This window comes from Pelmatolapia mariae, linkage group LG20 (assembly GCF_036321145.2).
Source record: "Pelmatolapia mariae isolate MD_Pm_ZW linkage group LG20, Pm_UMD_F_2, whole genome shotgun sequence".
In the NCBI taxonomy this organism is placed as follows: Eukaryota; Metazoa; Chordata; class Actinopteri; order Cichliformes; family Cichlidae; genus Pelmatolapia; species Pelmatolapia mariae.
This window is the reverse complement of record NC_086244.1, coordinates 33,786,014-33,803,178: the sequence shown is the minus strand read 5'-3', so window position 1 is coordinate 33,803,178 and position 17,165 is coordinate 33,786,014. Positions and strand designations below refer to the sequence as shown.

The following is a 17,165-nucleotide window of genomic DNA, read 5'->3' as shown; positions in this document are numbered from 1 at the left end:
AGGCGGCCAGGGAAGCAAGGCGAATTCTCAAAATTCAATAAATAAACAAAAAGTTGGAACCGCGCAACTATGAGCATAATTAGGAGTCAGCTACAGTTACAGAATATATACCAGATCCTAAACGAATTGTTGTTGGGCTTGAAAAATACTATGATCCTGTTGCTGTGATAGTAAACTTTAATCTACATTTAAAGACGTAGCTGGATTTTTGTTTGTAGATGAGAGCACCTTGGTGCCAAGTTAACGTCTTTGTCTGAAAAGAGAAGAGCTGAGTCTCTGAAGAGATTCATACAAGTTTTTCTCACTCTGCCTCACATCCATTTTTTTAAGCTCTGTTAAAAAGCAGAATGAATATTACAGCTTTCTTTCTGTTGACACGAGGAATACAGACCCAAAACAATAAGAAAAGAATATGGAAATAAGCTTATGTTGAGCTTCTAGTTTTTATAGCAAGTTTCATGTTTTGATGTTTTGTTTTTGTAAAATATGTTCATGTTGTTTTGGTTGTCGCATTGCTTCGTGAATAAGAAACATAAGCATTCAAGCCCTTCAGCTTCTATTTGATGAACTAAAAAGAGAACATCTGTGTTTTTTGTTTGCAGGACAGGAGGATTTTTTTTTTCAACTGTCTCACACACACACGTCAAAAATACTACACACAAAAAAAACAGTTGAACGGCAAACAACCTATAACCACAGTATAATAATATGCACTATCATCAACTCCAGTGAGCAAAGGGACATTCAGTTTAGCTTAAGGCAGTTGTTTGAAGTTGTTGGTCCAGTTGCCAGGTAAAAAACTTGGAGCAGCCTGACTGAAGCTGCATCCAGCTCACCACTGTGATCTGGAAATCTATGAAAGAACTCCACCTGAGTAAATCTGGTAGTAAATGTCACATTGCACATTCATCTTTTTTTTCCCTGGTCAGATTTCCTACTTTATTGGTGCTATTCTTCCTAGCTTCAAGACAGTTGGTATGAAGGGATATGAAGGAAAATAGAACAGTTCACTTGGGATTAAATTCTGAATGAGGCGGTCTTTGAAAAAGCCTGCTACAGCCCTATATAAATCGCTTCAAATGAGGCCATACTGTACAGTTTTTATCCTTTAATATCTACTGAAGAGGACTGAGGTGGTGAAGCTTTGTTATACAGTAGTACTGACTATACTCTCTGTTAAATTATACATTCTTGTCCTCATTGGCTTCTACTATAGTAAATCAATAAGGACTCTCTGTCCATAATTCAGTTCAGCATAGCTAAAACACCCTCATAGTCACACTCAACCACTTCTGAAAGCAATTTACTGAGAAGCATGAAAACTCTGTCTCATGTGTGTCAATAGTACTTGAATAATCTTGCTCTCGTGCTAATTGTTCTGAAGTGAGATCTGGTTCTCTTTACATCAGGTGGCTACAAAGTACAATAATGCACAAATCTTTTCACAGTTTTAGACAACATATAAAAGCAGCAACTTTTTAAGGCTGACTATCTAAATCTTTAGGCAGGTAATACTTTTTTTAATCTATCAAAAACCAAAGTGAAACTGCTTGAAAAGACACTCAGGCAGATGGCTGAAATAAATATGGGCCTGTCACAGAACTTAAGTCTAACTGCAGCGCTGACTGATGCTCAAATTTGGATGTTTTTAAATGGACAGACACAGACAGACTACCAAGAGGGCGATTAATAAAACAACAGACTCAGTTAAGTGCAGTGTGGTTTTCTCATGTCAGTCACTGAAATGAACTTTGACAGTTTTCAGGCAGTTGAGAAGACGAAACTAACTTTGTCAACTTGATGGTTTCAATTGGATACAAGCATAATACATAAGGCTGTCAAAGGATCTTCTATTATACAGTGTGAAAAAATCTTTTACAGAAATCAAACGGGTGATAGAGCCCTTTAGAAGAGCAGGTGAAACTCGAAGTTTGAGTTTAAATATAAGAAAGACTCCACGTTAATGTTCGACTGACACTGACAGCATTCTATAAACTTTGTTCTGGCATACAAACGTTTAAGCGTCCTTGGAAGATAAAACCTACTGACTTTTGTGACTTTTCACACCCATTGTCGCCATACATTTGGCATTCATGGGTGACAGTGGGTGTAGGACTAGTTTTTGCTTCCAAGTCTGGATAAACTGTCCCCAGAACCATTGGATGATTTTCCATTAAGTCCACAGACATTTTTTGTCACAGCAGGATGTCGCTAATGAGTTGGCTCTCCGATTCAGTAACTTTTCCAGTGCTATCCCCAGGCCACAATTAAATACTATGACCAAAATAAACCTTAACTTCTGCAAATTAGACATTTCTACTACTTGCTTGCTTACCATCAGCAGGTTAGTTTAGACCTTATTAGTATTTGCTCAAAGGTAAGTACTGCGGACTATGCACAGGTCTAACTCTAACCTCACAGTGTGCCTAAAATGCACAGCCATGTCTACACAGAAGTCTGAGCAGCACATCTTAGAACCGCAGCTGCTCCTATACATGTATATACTGTGTGTGTAAAAGACAGAAAACTAGGCTAAAGTATAAAAATATGCTTTCGGTAGTCTGCGTTGACAGCAGGACTGATTAATTACTCGTTAACGGGATTCTATGTTAGTCTTGCTGTGTTGTGTCTCAGGCTGCAGCCTGTTACCGAGTGTTACCCATATGGAAAAGATATATATAAATCTTATAAAGTTTGCATCTGTCTTGTGTGAAACTTGTATGAAAAGCATACAAGAGTGGAAACAGATATAAGATCCCTTGAAAAATTATATAAATGAAACTTGTATGTTTTGGATACTTACTAAAACAATATATGAAAGTAATGAGAAAGTGGCCACTTTCATGAGTAAATCATATAAGCCTTACATGATTCACTATATAAAGTAGGCCACATCTTATGCAAGTCTTTTATAAGTTTTTACTATTTCTTTTCCATATGGGTAATGCCAGTCATATGTGTTATGTTGAGAGCTACTGTTAAATGCAAATATAGTAACAAAAAACAAATGAAATCAAACCGAAGCCACAAAGGACCATATTTTATAGAAACAAAATGCAAGAGAATAACACTGACTACACCAAAGAGAACATATCACATATATTAAGTGAAGTTCATGTCTTTTCTCAGACAGCCAGGATTTGTTTTTCTTGGATCATCTTTTTTTTGTTTCTTAGAAAATGTGAATAAAATTTAAGCCTGGATGGACCAGGACTGCGCTGAATTTGATCTTACTGCGGTAGGATCCTATTTTTCCTGTGTAATAACTTTCCCTCTCACTCTGAATGATATTCTGATTGTATGCTGCTGTATGATAATAGGCACAAGAGAAAAATTAAGGCTAATGTTTTAATGCATGGGAAAGCCCAATTTGGCTCATCTGGACTTTCTCATATTGTTGTTTTTCTTTTTGTTTTTTCCACAGAAGATAGAAGACAAAGATGCACATGTGCCTCCTAAACAGCATGAAGGCAAACTTTGCTTCAAAAAAAGGAGAGAACAAGACAACAAGCAAACAAGACAAAAGCATAATATACAGTTAAACAATAGTACAGTTAAATCCATTACAATGCAGTGTAAATCGGACTTCAGGTTTTTAAAAACAGTTTGAGTCTAAATTGGGAAAAAAAAGGTCAAATGACATATAAAGCAGTACTTTTTGATCTGGTTATTAATTAGCAGTGCAAGTGATAATGTTGTCTCTGTATTTATGCCAGTTTTTAGTTTAAATAGACCAAATTTCAGTTTAGGTTTGATATGGTTTTCAGTGTTTTCATCAGACTGGGTTTATCAGGATTGAGGAAATCTCGACATTAAATGTAATTGCAGTTGGGCTTAAAGGGTCCTCTTTTACTTTGTCACCACTGTGAATAGTTTTGTCAGTAACAAACTTCCAAACGACTGAACCAAATGAAACAAACCGTAGGTGTGATCACACCCTCAGTATCTATCGAGTACCACCATTTCTACTACAGTCCACGGCTTTCTCTCACAACTGATCTCAGGAACATACACGCCACAGAGGGGTGTCTTCCTCTAAGCCAGTCATTTGCAGTAACATGCTAGGATGTGGCACTAACTGCAAAAACACAACTTCTATGCACTGGCTTTTCACCAAATGTGGCAAGCCCAGGCTGTTGTGGTTTTTGCACCAGTAGTGAAAAGATACAGCAGAGCCCATTGTGGCACAAATGCACCTACGCTGGGCAGGGGGTGTCGGGGGAAACGAAACCAATTTTAGAAATTCAGGGGGCGTACAGGGAACCATGGGCTGGTGTGAAAAAGTCTAGTGTGTTCCTGGTTCATGGTTCTCTCGCTCTCTAGCTGCGCTAATGTTTTTAGCTGGGCGAGCCATGATGATTTTTCAGTTGTCACGACTGATCTCAATACTGTGTGGTTTCATGTGTGAATAATTACACACAACAGGCACTGAAAAATACAGGGAGGGTGTATAACAGGTGCATTCATTCGTCAGGATGTATGAGCGTGACTCAGTTTGTAAAACCGAGGATTTCTGACACCACTTAGCATTTTTTTTCTAGGCTGTTTTGCTTATGATCCTGGTGCAGTTTGTGATTCTGATAAATACAGTGACAGGGTGCTTACAATTTACAGTAGTACCATGTAAACTTGATATTAAATTTAACGATCATTCCAACCATTTGATATCACTACTGTGACTGCAGTATGATGTAACCAACAGTGCTGTAGTAAAAATTTTATTGTAATGTCATAAAAACTAAGACAACAACATTTTTTTGTTGGTGGTGCTTTAAGCAGTAGATGGGGGTCAGCACGGACACCCTGACTGCTCCGTAGCTATACAGCCCATAGACAACAAACTGTGATGCACTGTCTATTCTGACACTTCTCTATCAGAACTACCAAGAACTTCAGTAGCTTGTCTGTTAGATCGGACCACACGAGCCCACTCCCCATTTACATCAGCGAGCCTTGGCCTCTCATGACCCTGTCACTGACTCACCACTGTTTCTTCCTTGGACCACTTTTGTTAGATACTGACCACTGCAGTGCAGAAACACCCCACAAGAGTAGTTTTAGAGATGCTCTGACCCAGCCATTTATCCAGCACAATTTGGCCCTTGTCAAACTCCCTCAAATCCTTAAACTGGTCCATTTTTCCAGCTTTAACACATCAACTTTGAGGACAAAGTGTTCATTTGCTGGACAAAATATATTTCACCAAATAATAGGTGCCATGATGAAGAGATGATCAGTGTTACTTACGTTACCTGTCAGTGGTGATAATGTTACGGATGATCAGTGTATGATAACATTTATGTCTTCACAGGTAAGGTACCTTTTGAGCATGTATCATTAAATTGCCAGAGAGAAAGTAATCTAATAATAATAATGTATTTTATTCCTGAATTGTAGGTTTAGGGTTAACATTTGAATGAATTAATTCGTACAGAGCCTCACTCCAAGTATTTTTATTGTTTTGCTGAAACTCTGGCCATGATATACTTTTACTCACTTTCTACCCCGTGGCCTACAAATCCCAAATATAATGTAAACCTATTTTATTTAGTTGAATTTTTTAAATATAGTTTTGGAATTAGAAAAATGTAAAGAGCATTTACATTTTTCTAATTCAAAGATTCAAAGATTATTTTGCAAACACCAACCATCAACTCCTGATCCAGGGCTTTCCGAGTATGTAACACAGGTTTGGACCTTATAGCCACATAGCATTCTTCTATTTGTAAAACCACAAAAACAACACCAAACAGCTGTGAAGTAACTGCTATTTTTTAAACCTTGAGAGCTCATATTATTATTGCTCTGCATATCCCTGAATACATTTTCCTCACTTTATACAATAGGTTGCTATGCGGATTGCCTACCATCTGGTTATTTCAGATTTTCAGCTGTCTTCCTGTAACAAATTTAATGAGCCATCAAGTGATTAAAATGTCCAGGATTTGGGGGATGGTCATCCAACAGCATGACATGTAGTATCATGATGGTTAATGGGAGGTTAGCCACAATGAGTAATAGAGCATATCAGACCTTGTAAGGCTGTATTAACAGAAAGCTGAATGTACTGAATTGACTAGAGCTTTGTGTTACAATTTATGAATTCAAAATTTTCACACATTCTTATTTTTATTTTGTTGTGATTAAAATGAACGAAAAGCAGGCGCAGCGTTTATTATTTTAGTGCTGTAGAACTAATCTGATGTCTGCAAATGTGAAGCTAATGTGAAACTATAATATGTGCACCTACAAGTAAAATCAATAAAATCAAAGGGATGACCAACTTTACTTCTCTCAAATAAAAGGAAGATACTAGAAAAAAAGTGGGTGTTATGCGTTGTATACAGTATGCGTGCATTTACCCATTCGGTATTTAAGTGCATTTTGTACATGTGAGTTTGCAATTGAGAACTCGCATGTAGAAGGTGATACGTTCAGACAAGTGGTCCTGCACTAAAGCTCAAGAACGGCATCAGTAGTGTTCAAGCTGACCCTGCTGTAGCCTGCGAGACTCTTCAACTCAGTCAGGCAGAAAGAAAAGAGATGAAGAAACCACATCAAGCCATGGGAGAGCTGATGGGAAAGTGATACACAGTGAGTGACCTGGAGAACAATGCATCTCTGCTCGGCCTGTGGGCTGCTGGCATGCTGATAGAGAGGAGATAGAAGAGACATGGACTGACTCATGTAGCTGAGCCTCATAAGAGGAGCTGTGAGCGTGGTGATCCAAGCTGGCATCCATATGTGGGAGGATAGGCTTTTCTTTCACGACCACTCCACATCATATTTAAAAAAATGACAAGAAGTGGTTGCTAAATGGTGATGCATGACCAGATGTTTCAATGTGACAACTGAAGCGGTTTAATACATATGGGAGTTTATCACAACAGACCTTTAATGTTTGATTTCTGGAATTTTATCCGTTTCTGGTGCCACACTATCAGATGTATGTCTGAAACCAGATTTCCCGACCACTTCAATACTTTAACTCGCAAACGAGCGCAACCATGAAGCAACACCGCTGCGTTACTGCAGTTTTTTCCCCCCTGGTGTCTCTCTCATCTCTATGAGATAAATATATCCATTTTGTCCTCAGCTGGGATTCAGTAGGGGTTCTAATGGGCTGCTTGATGCTATGCTATGTTGGTTTTCCCTTCAGAGACATTTACTTTGTCTGTCATGATTCGTAGAACTGGAGTAATTGGCTCTTCCTGAATCAACCTCAATATGGTAATATTGCCTATTGAGAATTTTAGAAAGATTTTCCTAAAATTGTTGCCTAAAACAAATACTTTAGGTCTTTCTTTGTTTACTGTTATAGCTGTTATAATTAATACTTTAGCAACAACAAAAACATAAAACACAAAACTTACTTGATGGTGAAGAAGTTCTTCAAGTGAGGGGAGACCCCGAGAAACTTGCAGTTAATAACTGCGTAGCTGATATTAGTCAGGACAATTTTCTTCTTGTACATTTTTCCCACATCAAAGTCCTAAAATAGACCAAAACATTTAATATAATAATTCAGTTCAGTTCAGTTTTACTTATATAGTGCCAAATCACAACAGCAGTTACCTTATAGCACTTTATATTTTAAGGTAAAGATTCTACAATAAAATAAAGACATACATTTTTGTGTTTTGGGACTGAAAAAAACCCTCATACCTTGAAGAGGATGACCTCTGGTTTACTAATGAATGGAGGCCCTTTTAACTCTTTTCCACAATTTCTTTTAGCAGTCATATTGAGCTTTCCACTCGCTATTGGAGGTTTTTCTTGCCTCAGTTGTGTTTGCACCAGTGTAGTATTCTCATTGGGCATTTTCTGTAACCACACAAGCAAAGCAACAACTGCTAATTTGTAATAATCTACTATAAGATACTCAAAGATTGCAGTCAAATGGATCCACAGTAAAAAAAATAAAATAAAATTTAAAAAAAATGAGATCATTTTTCTGGATCATAATTTCTTATAATTTAAACCCAGAGTCGTCCTGACAGATTTTCCTTCATTTCTCTGCCATGTAGAAAAACTGGGAAACTACTGTTGAACTTGCTCTTCTTTTTCTTATTTTAAATTATCTGAAGGATTAAATGTAGAGTTAAACTCATTTACACCAACAGATAGAGGAGTTTCATGGTCCCGTCCACTTGTAATATGTAAAATGAGTTTGACATTCCTGGAATAGAACATGTAGGAGTTTGTATGATGATAAAACAACAGGTAACTTCATCATCCAAAAAGTTTTCTTAAGGTGTTTTTGTTATTCAATAGTTGGAAGTTTAAATCATTTTTAAGCTTGGTCAAACACATCCAACATACCGTATAGCGAACATGTTTTTCTAGTGTCAGAAATTAAATTGGGCACGAGGTTATTTTAAAATACCTTCACCTTAGGGCACAGGCATGTACACAGCACTCTGGCTCCAGTTTCTTTCGCCATCAAAAACATGCTAAGTTAATTCTCCTGTCACTGTGCCCTTGACCATATGCTTACAGCTGGAGCACTGGCTGCAGAGAAACTGCCCACTGCTCCTAGTAAGGATGGATTAAATGGAGGGAATGAGTTGCTCTGTCAGGATTAATAAAGGATATCTAACCAAAACTTGATTTTCAAGAGTCATACTTACTACATGTTATCACAGTTGTCTAAAAATAGTGTGTGAGCTTGTCATAAATAATACCCCTCTCCCCCAACCCCCTGTCACTGAATTAGATAATTGGTAGAAAACGGATAGATATCATTATGGATCAAGATAGTGGATATGATACTAGTGTCAAAGAGAAAAATACAAATGTAATACTTGCTTTGAGAAATATTAATACCTAATGGTATTGGTGTGGTTTACGAGGCTGCCTTATTCAGCGTTTTCTATTTTTATTCCGTCCATGCTTTATTCTGCACTGTAGAGCGCTTTTATAACTTTGTTACAAAGTGACGTGTTGACATTTAATCACTGTTCTCCCCCTCATGAATCATCTCATTAGCTTTATTGTATCGCTCTGCTCTGCTGTTGTGCTGGCTGTGTTGAGAAGTACCCTTTGATGAGGGCGTCAGTCTGATCTGTATTTTAGGAGGAGAGATCACTTCCACTTGGCTTGTCACTCGCTCAGATCTCTGAGCTGCAACACTGTGCTCGCTCTGGGCTCACAGGCACCGGCACAATGAGAAGTGATGTCCGTTGCCCCACATTTCGAGAGCGCTGGGGCGCCAGATTAGACGCTTCTCATCTTCATGTCAGTGAGCTAGTGTAGAAACTTTCACCTTTAACGTCAACTCCCATGGAACAATCTCAAAATTGTCACTGTAGGCCAATGCTGATATAATCAACACAACTCAATTTGACTTATTTTATATATATATTGAAATAAATGATCTCTATATTAAAATATTAGCTAAGCTGTAGTTGTTGTCTAAACACACAGACCTAGAGTATGATGGATGGAAAGCCTTGCAATTGCTTATGTGGAAATGGGAAAAAATTGTCTAGCTGTCGATTTCTAAAATGTAAACAGTGCTCTCTCTAATGTGACTAATCACATTAATGCTTTCAGAATCATTATTAATGCCATTAGTACTATCTACTATTTATTGCCAAATAAATAATACAAGTTTTCAAAAACAGAGCTCTACCTTGTTCCCTCAGCACTGAGGCCTGACTGCTGACTCTTTGTACAGAGTTTATGTGTATGTGTTTGGCGTCTCTTTTCACCTGCCTGAAACAAGCTTCACTGTGACCATGCTGAGTTATTCCCATTCCAGTCTAATGCACATGCTCCAACCAGCAGGAGTCTCGAGTGCAATCTTTAGGATATTAATGTGCCTGCTGAATGGTACGTGATTTATGGCCATTTAAATTTAGCAGGTTGCATAGGTTTGCTTTCGGTCGCCTGTTGTTTTAGTCAACCTTGATGTGTTGGTCCCACAGCCCGGAGAATTCAGGCTCAGCCAGGCTGTCAATAGGGATCTGGTGATTCACTTTCTCCTCGTTTTCCTCAGTCCCCTCCAGGTCCTCAACATCAGAGCAAGCTGACGATGACGAGGAGCTGCTGGTGTCACTGAAATCTCTGAACTGTTGGACAAATACAAACACACACAAACGATTCATTATAAATTGCTCAAAATGCCTTCCAAGCAATCATTTCATAGTAGGCATCTCAGATCTTAGATTCCCCCTCACGATTGTGGCTTTCTCCTCAGCAGCTGATGGGGGAACAGGATCCAGGTAGTACGGGAGCTTCTCACTTGCCCTCCTCAGAGATAGGAACTTCTCAGTGGCTGAGGGTTTGGGCAGTAGCAGTGCCGGCTTCCTCTGCCTCCTATTCGTCAACTGTTCTTCCTGAAGGATTTTTGAAACAATCTCCACTCTTTTTGACTTCTGGCTCTCCTTAAATTCCCTGAGAAGGGTAAATCAACAACACTGCATTATCCTGAAATGGGGTCATGCATTCTTCAGCACACAGTCAGAGAAAACACCCACACGTTGCTGCATGGAGTGGGAGTGGAGGACATGCGTGTGGGAGAGGAGAGGATAGGAGAGGAGAGTAGAGGAGAGGAGAGGAGAGGACATACCCTTCTTTATGTTTTGTTTCCTGCTGTTGTTTCTGCTGGTACATATGTTTGATACTGTTGATTCCTTGGGCCTGCAGGGATTCTCTCAGTTGTCTTTGTAGCTGCTCCTTCTTCTGGGCATTAGCTCTGGCTCTGCTTTGCTGGACCTGTAAATTCTCCTAAGGAAACAACGGCAGATTAATAAAGCTATACTCGACCACATGCAGCTTTAGGACTGAACTGACTGTTTGAAGGCAGAGACATGAGACATAGAGACATTTTCTCTTTAGACACACAATTTGCCTTGAATCATATGTTTAATCAGAAAATACAGCAATAAACAAAAACAAAGCATTGTCAACAGTACATATCCACACACAAGTCAAAGTGAGCCTAGTTGGATCACTATGACTTCATAGCTTCATTGCTAAATAATTCATAATGCAAATGTTAATTTAGGCACTTAAAATGATGTTATAGTAACCAAAAAGCACAGTAGTGATATAAAAAAATAATAACACATAGGCTTTTTTTATCTCATCATTAATGAAACAACCACAATGTTATGCTGTTCTTTTGCTTACTTGGGTTGCTTCTATGTTAGTTTTCAATGACTTTACAGCCTGTAACCTCTTTTCCAGTAACTCCTGGTTCTGCCGCTCCCTCTCAGCCTCCTGCTGATTCATCCTGAATGAAATGGGGACACTTACTAAGCACGCAAAATGTCAAATACAGCACAGAGAGAAAACAGCAAATGTGCTATTACTGCCTGGCATTAAAAACCTGAGGTTGAGCCAAATTTACACCGGTGACATCGTAAGTAGTACAAAAGAACAGAATTCAAGTCAACTTATAGGTGGAATAAACTTGGAAGTAACAGCAAATATTTTCAGATTATCTTCAGCCACAGACAAATATATATTTGGTAAGCATACATACAATTGTATGTGCAGTTTTTATAACCTTCAATAAAATTGTGTGTTCATAATGTATAAATGGCATTTCCACAAGGTCAACTATTGGCTTATTGGAGTTTTTATAGTTTTTAGCTTTCTAGGCACCAGCTATTTCTGTGTAGAATTTGTTTCCATTAACAAATAAAAAAAATGATGGTCTCACTACATTTCCACAACGGGTTCAATTGAAGTGTAGATTGTGCTAAAATTTACATTTGTGAAATATCATGCAAGATTATTATACACCAGAACAGACTCTCATGGCTTGAGTAATTAGTGATTTTTAGAAAAATCAAGATTTGAATAGATTTTTTGATGTATGAATAGATCAATGATGTATGAATCTGAGCTCTTTCAAGTGTCATGTCTACTCTGCTTGTAATGCAATTTGCCAGGATGTGCGAATGATCAATAGGACGTGCCAGCTCTCCAACGAGTCCTCTGAGATAATTCACATCTTTGTTTTACCCCTCTGACACTGTTTATTGGTTTGAAAGCTGATTACCTTTTTACAGTCTGTTTCAAGTACTTGGCAGCTATTTTGCGGCTCTCTCGGCCCTCTTCGATTTTCCTCTGACATTCAGTCTCCTCTTTCTTTAGCATGGCTGCCTGTTTACTATCAGAAGAGAATCACAGACACTTACACACAGAGTGTTATCATCACATGGCTATTTTTGGCTTGTGATAGAGGCTTCTCATGAAAATAATCACACGCTTTAAATATAATGGATACACAGGAACAAAATGTGCCTACAAGAGTCATTTCACTCAGGTTATGTGCAACACATCACTCTTAGTTACTCACATAATGACAAATCGTTTTGAATTTTCTATGCATAATAAGGACAACAAATCAGGGGAAAAAGCAAAGCTTTTAGAAGGGTAAATATGGCTGTTTTCCATACTCCCTCAGATTCTTCATCTTGAGTTGCAGGTTTTGGCTGGCTTCCCTCTCCTGCTGCAGCCTCGTTGCTGCCTTCTGGGCTTTAAGAACCTGGAAGAGCTGCTCCTCTTCCTGCACCTCCTGCCGGAGCAAGGAGCATCTGCCAAGCTCAACTTCCACCTCACTCAGCTCCAGTCTGAGGAGCAAGGACAAATGCATGCAGATGGAATAAAATGAATGGGAGAACTCTAAAAACACTAAGTATCTGTAGAGTCAATACGATGAATATTACCACCTCAATATCAGCCAGCTGTCAGCCCTGAAAACACATGCAATTAAAAATCCCCGATCCTTCTACTTTAAACTATAAACACGCCCTTTTCTTTCAATGGCAGTTTCACCAAGAGGTGACACTTTCCATACAAAGTTTTGACTTTAACAGTTTCACACTGTTCTGAGACATTTCATACTGACATTTTTTAACTGACTGAAATACTCTCATTACAAGCTGTAAGCTTATAGTCAGCTTGACCACTCAGAGATTTGCACTGCACTGTGAAACTCCCAAACTATTCCTATTCTATCCTATTTCTAAACTGTTATTTTTATTTATCTTATAAATGTCGTTCAAATGAGAGGCCAGCTTAAACCTGGCTGTATGATTGTTTAAAAAGCTTCTAAACCTGCACTGAAACCATTACAGTATGTTATTTCCCTCTAGAAAAACCCACACTTCCTAACAGCAGAATGAGAAAGGATTCCTTACAGATTTTTTACACAGCAAAATTGTTTACAGCCTTTATTACTGTATTGAGTAACCAGGCTTTATGACTAAAAAGTGCACTAAAAAAACCACAAGGGGCTGCAGAGCTGTGGGTGTGTTTTCTAGGATACCACTGAAGTGCTGAAATACAATCCATGAAGACCAGTTAGAAAAATACATTTTTGAGTTTGAAGCTTTATCAGACACCCAAACACAGCAAATCCGTTTGGTTACATGCTGACAACTGTAAAAAAACAGAAATACACTGTTCTTGCAGCAAAATAATCTCCCACCCTCTGTGTTTGCTCTCAGTGTCAAAGCAGTGGTATAATTGCGGCAAATAAGGGTGCTGGCCTTTTCTAGGAGTACTAATGCCTCTTAGATCAAGACCTGTTTTCTTCTTGGACTCACTCTAGTTGCTTCAGCTCAATGTTGATGTGGCCCTCGAGCTCCTCCTCACTGTGCAGCTTTTGACATAGGTGCTTATGCCGGGCTCGCAGTCGAAACAAAGCCACGCTGACAAATTTTAAACAGAAAGACAAAAAAAATTAGTCAAAATAAAAGTACCAAAGACCAGTTGGTTTATTTTAAACTCACCTGTTGACTGTTACTTTCTGTTGTTCTATCTCTCTCTCCAAGTTATCCCTCTGCTCCAACAAACTTTGAATATTCTGTTGACAGAGTTTTAGCTTTTCTCTGGAGAAAAAAAAAAACACAGGATAAAGAAGACAAGCTGCAGTGCTGACATAGAGAAACACCAAAAACGTGAACGTTTTCAAGGCACTTAAAATAGGATGCGTTCAGAGCACCGGCTAATGGATTTCCTTGAGGCCACTGCAACAACAGGGAGGTAATTCTGTGTCCTAACAAGGTAATCAAATGAAGATATTAGAAAGCTGAGAGTGGACACACACTGTAACAGCTTTGAATTGCCCAATGTTCCTTTTGCAGTCTAATGGTGTGCAACACAACAATCTGCGGCTGTGGCAAAAGACCGTCATAAAAAGAAAATTGTGGCACGTAGTATGACAAGGCCTGCAGACAGGTTGAAAGATAGGTGCATTTAGGTTCCCATTAAACACACGTTTTCTGTGGCTGAAGTATAACTCCACGCTGACCGCTGACACTCTATGCTAAAGGAAGATGACAGACATTTTCCATGGAACTGCATCACAGTTCATCAGGTGCTCAATGGCTCATGGTCCAGACAAATAAAAAGACGGAAGGAAAGTGGGGAGAAAGGACATTATAAGAAATGTTCTGTCCTCGGCTGAAATCATTTCCTACAAATTGCCGAATCAATTGGAACAGATATGATTGGCCTTGTGTGAAAAGGGCAGGAGCAGAAAAAAGTGGAATAAAACAGGGGAAAATTTTTTGAAAAGACTGGGCAAAAGCCTGTGTATTTTATTTTAATTCTCATTAAAAAAAGCTTTTCTACTGGTACTGGTTTGTGTGGAGTCTAGAAAGGCTCACAAAAATCTATGTAGGTAAGGAGCTTCTGTAGCTCTAGAGGTCTGTCGGTGCCAGGTTCAGACCTGGCTTTCAGCACGTCATGCTCCTTCTGTCGGTGAAAGCAGTCCAGCTGGTCGAGGTTTCGTCTCAGCTTGAACATCCGTGCTGTCTCGGCATAACTCCTCTTCTTACAACCGTCAGCCATAGCCGCAAGGTCACCATCGTCAACACCATCATCCTCTCTTGGGGCAGATGCAGAATTACATTTAGAAAAGGCTCCTTATGTGATGCAAACTCTTAGATACACACACTAATATTCACAGACTGTCTTTCATGTATGGAAGTATATGATGTAACAGACTTTCAACAGATGCTGAAATAAAAAACAGAAATTGAACTTTATTGCTTTGTATAACAATATCTGACCGAAACAAGCACCGTGGTTTTGAATACAAGACACACTGGCATTTGGGTTTAACTGCCCAATAGTTCTCAAAAAAATAGCAAACACCCACTCAGACAATTCTTCTAACCAGTCCAAATCAGCAGGCACATCTGACTCTTCGGCTTTAAAGGTTTCATCACTTGGATCATCTGAAATAAACCAGCATATCTCAGTCTCAAGCTAAAAAAGGGCTGTTTTATATAGGTGTAGTTATGGATAAAGTAATGTATATCTGTGAGACTTAAAGGCTTTTTTTCTGAAAGCTACATGAAGCAGCAGGATCTGGTATTTACCTTTACTGTCCTCACCTGGACTGAGGTGGACATCCAGCTGTCCACACCTGTCAGGCTCCACCTCTGCGGGGCTTCTCCTGTCTTCTACCTCCATGTCACCTTATTTATGAAGGGCACAGGACCACATTACTGAGCAAGCCTTAATTATAACGGCATACAGAAATAGACATAGCAAATCTGTTAAATCCAGGTGAAGTCATTCAATGACTGAGAGCCAGTTCTTTCACGCAACAGGAAAATAAATTAATATTAAAAACTGGCCACTATTGCTGAAATTTAAATGTAGTTTTAAGCGGCTCTTTTTGGCGGTTTAGTAGGGTTAGGTTATATTTCCGTAGTGCCAGAGTGAACATTTGTCCCAAGCACCATAACATTCAATAAGAATAATCCTAAAAGAAAACTGGTGTGTCTTTTATTCGAGTTGAGCTAGCTTGAAAAGCAAGAAAGTGGGGCCAGCTAAAGCAAAAAATAATAATAATACAGTGTTTGCTCTGTGTCAGTACATTAAAGAAACGGTTACCTTTTGTAGCTCGTCTTTCCTTCTCTTATAAAAACGGCTTCTCAACATTACTTTTTCTCAAAGCAGCCATGTTTGCTGGTGTTTCCAAGGAAACGTGACGCGAGGGGCGGAGTCGTACTGCCTGCTGAAACCTTCCCTTCCAGGTGCGACAGAAATTACCGTTGGTGGCAAAATAGTACCGACAGCATTAGTAATCGATTTACCTGTCGAAATGATCCCAAAAAAAGTCTGTCGTTGTACCGTAATGACATGGCAAACGGTTACAGACATTGTAAGACTTTAATTCAACACGAAATGTAAAGGTTTTAATATCTAAAATGACTTTCTTACAACATTGCACATTGCCATTCACCGTCTTTTTTTCTCTGGCCTGACAACAGTCAAGAAGCCAGAGAGCACAAAATATCTCGGCTGATTTAGAGAGAATGCTAAGTCTGTGTTATGCAAGTCTTTTGTCAAGCATGCACAACCCCACGGGAAACAGGCGTGCATTTTCTAGTAGATTGGTGGCTTATTGCACCATCACAAGGCTTCTTTTTCTTTTTGCCATTATTAAGCTTTCATCGAGCTCATCATAATTTTGAAGTGGAATTCACAAGAGGAGGGAGAAATGTGTGTTTTTACTGTATATCACACTGAAGTCATGTGATAGGCCTAGAGGAATAAGTTGTATTACCATAGGAGGCCTGGTAAATAAATAGTGTGAGGATGCGTGACTGTGATGAATGGGAGGGAGACTTTTTGTTTTGTTTTGTTTTTTGAGATAAACGGAAGAAAAGTGACTTCAGTAGAAAAGGGAGCTCGGCCGATATTAAGGATGGATCAGCTGGAGAAAAACAGAAAGATAAGAGAGAGAATACATGATGGTGAAAAAAGGAGCCTAACAGGAAAAAGAAGGAGTTTGTGGATGGGGAATCCAACAAATGCAGACCTGTTAAATGCACTGTAGTGTGTACGACAGTCTAACATCTTCCACATCAAAAGCCCTTACAGTCCAACTCCAAGAGAAGGGGTGGCCAGGAGGGTGGAGTGAATCTACAGCCCCTGGCCATGTTGACCTTTATTGTGCGGTTGACAATAAATATAAGCACCCACCTAATGGAGAGAGCTTGAAAAATAATTGAGTTACAAAACTTTGGAAAAGTGGACTCATAGAACAAAAACAACCACACTTCAGGAAAAATGTATCAACCAGATTCAGAAAGAGACTAATGACTAGTTCAACTTCATTAACTTGTATTTGATGTATATATTATCCTCTTAAACAGCATTGTTTCTGTTTTGTCTGCACAGTGAGG

The 17,165-nt window shown here is 38.9% G+C and overlaps 1 protein-coding gene across 1 annotated transcript in view; it reads right to left on the bottom strand.

Annotated features, from left to right (window-relative positions):
* Positions 1-15,441, bottom strand: part of cfap74 (cilia and flagella associated protein 74) — a 47,050-nt gene extending 31,609 nt beyond the window's left edge. Inside the window, exons 1-13 of the mRNA XM_063465057.1 lie at positions 15,348-15,441; positions 15,125-15,203; positions 14,693-14,851; positions 13,752-13,850; positions 13,566-13,670; positions 12,414-12,587; positions 12,014-12,124; positions 11,137-11,239; positions 10,574-10,731; positions 10,182-10,398; positions 9,909-10,073; positions 7,666-7,824; positions 7,374-7,492 (exon numbers count right to left, since the gene is read on the bottom strand). Of these exons, the coding sequence (XP_063321127.1) occupies positions 7,374-7,492; positions 7,666-7,824; positions 9,909-10,073; positions 10,182-10,398; positions 10,574-10,731; positions 11,137-11,239; positions 12,014-12,124; positions 12,414-12,587; positions 13,566-13,670; positions 13,752-13,850; positions 14,693-14,851; positions 15,125-15,203; positions 15,348-15,441 (1,742 nt within the window). The remainder of the gene's footprint in view (positions 1-7,373; positions 7,493-7,665; positions 7,825-9,908; positions 10,074-10,181; positions 10,399-10,573; positions 10,732-11,136; positions 11,240-12,013; positions 12,125-12,413; positions 12,588-13,565; positions 13,671-13,751; positions 13,851-14,692; positions 14,852-15,124; positions 15,204-15,347) is intronic.
* Between the last annotated feature and the right edge of the window lie 1,724 nt (positions 15,442-17,165).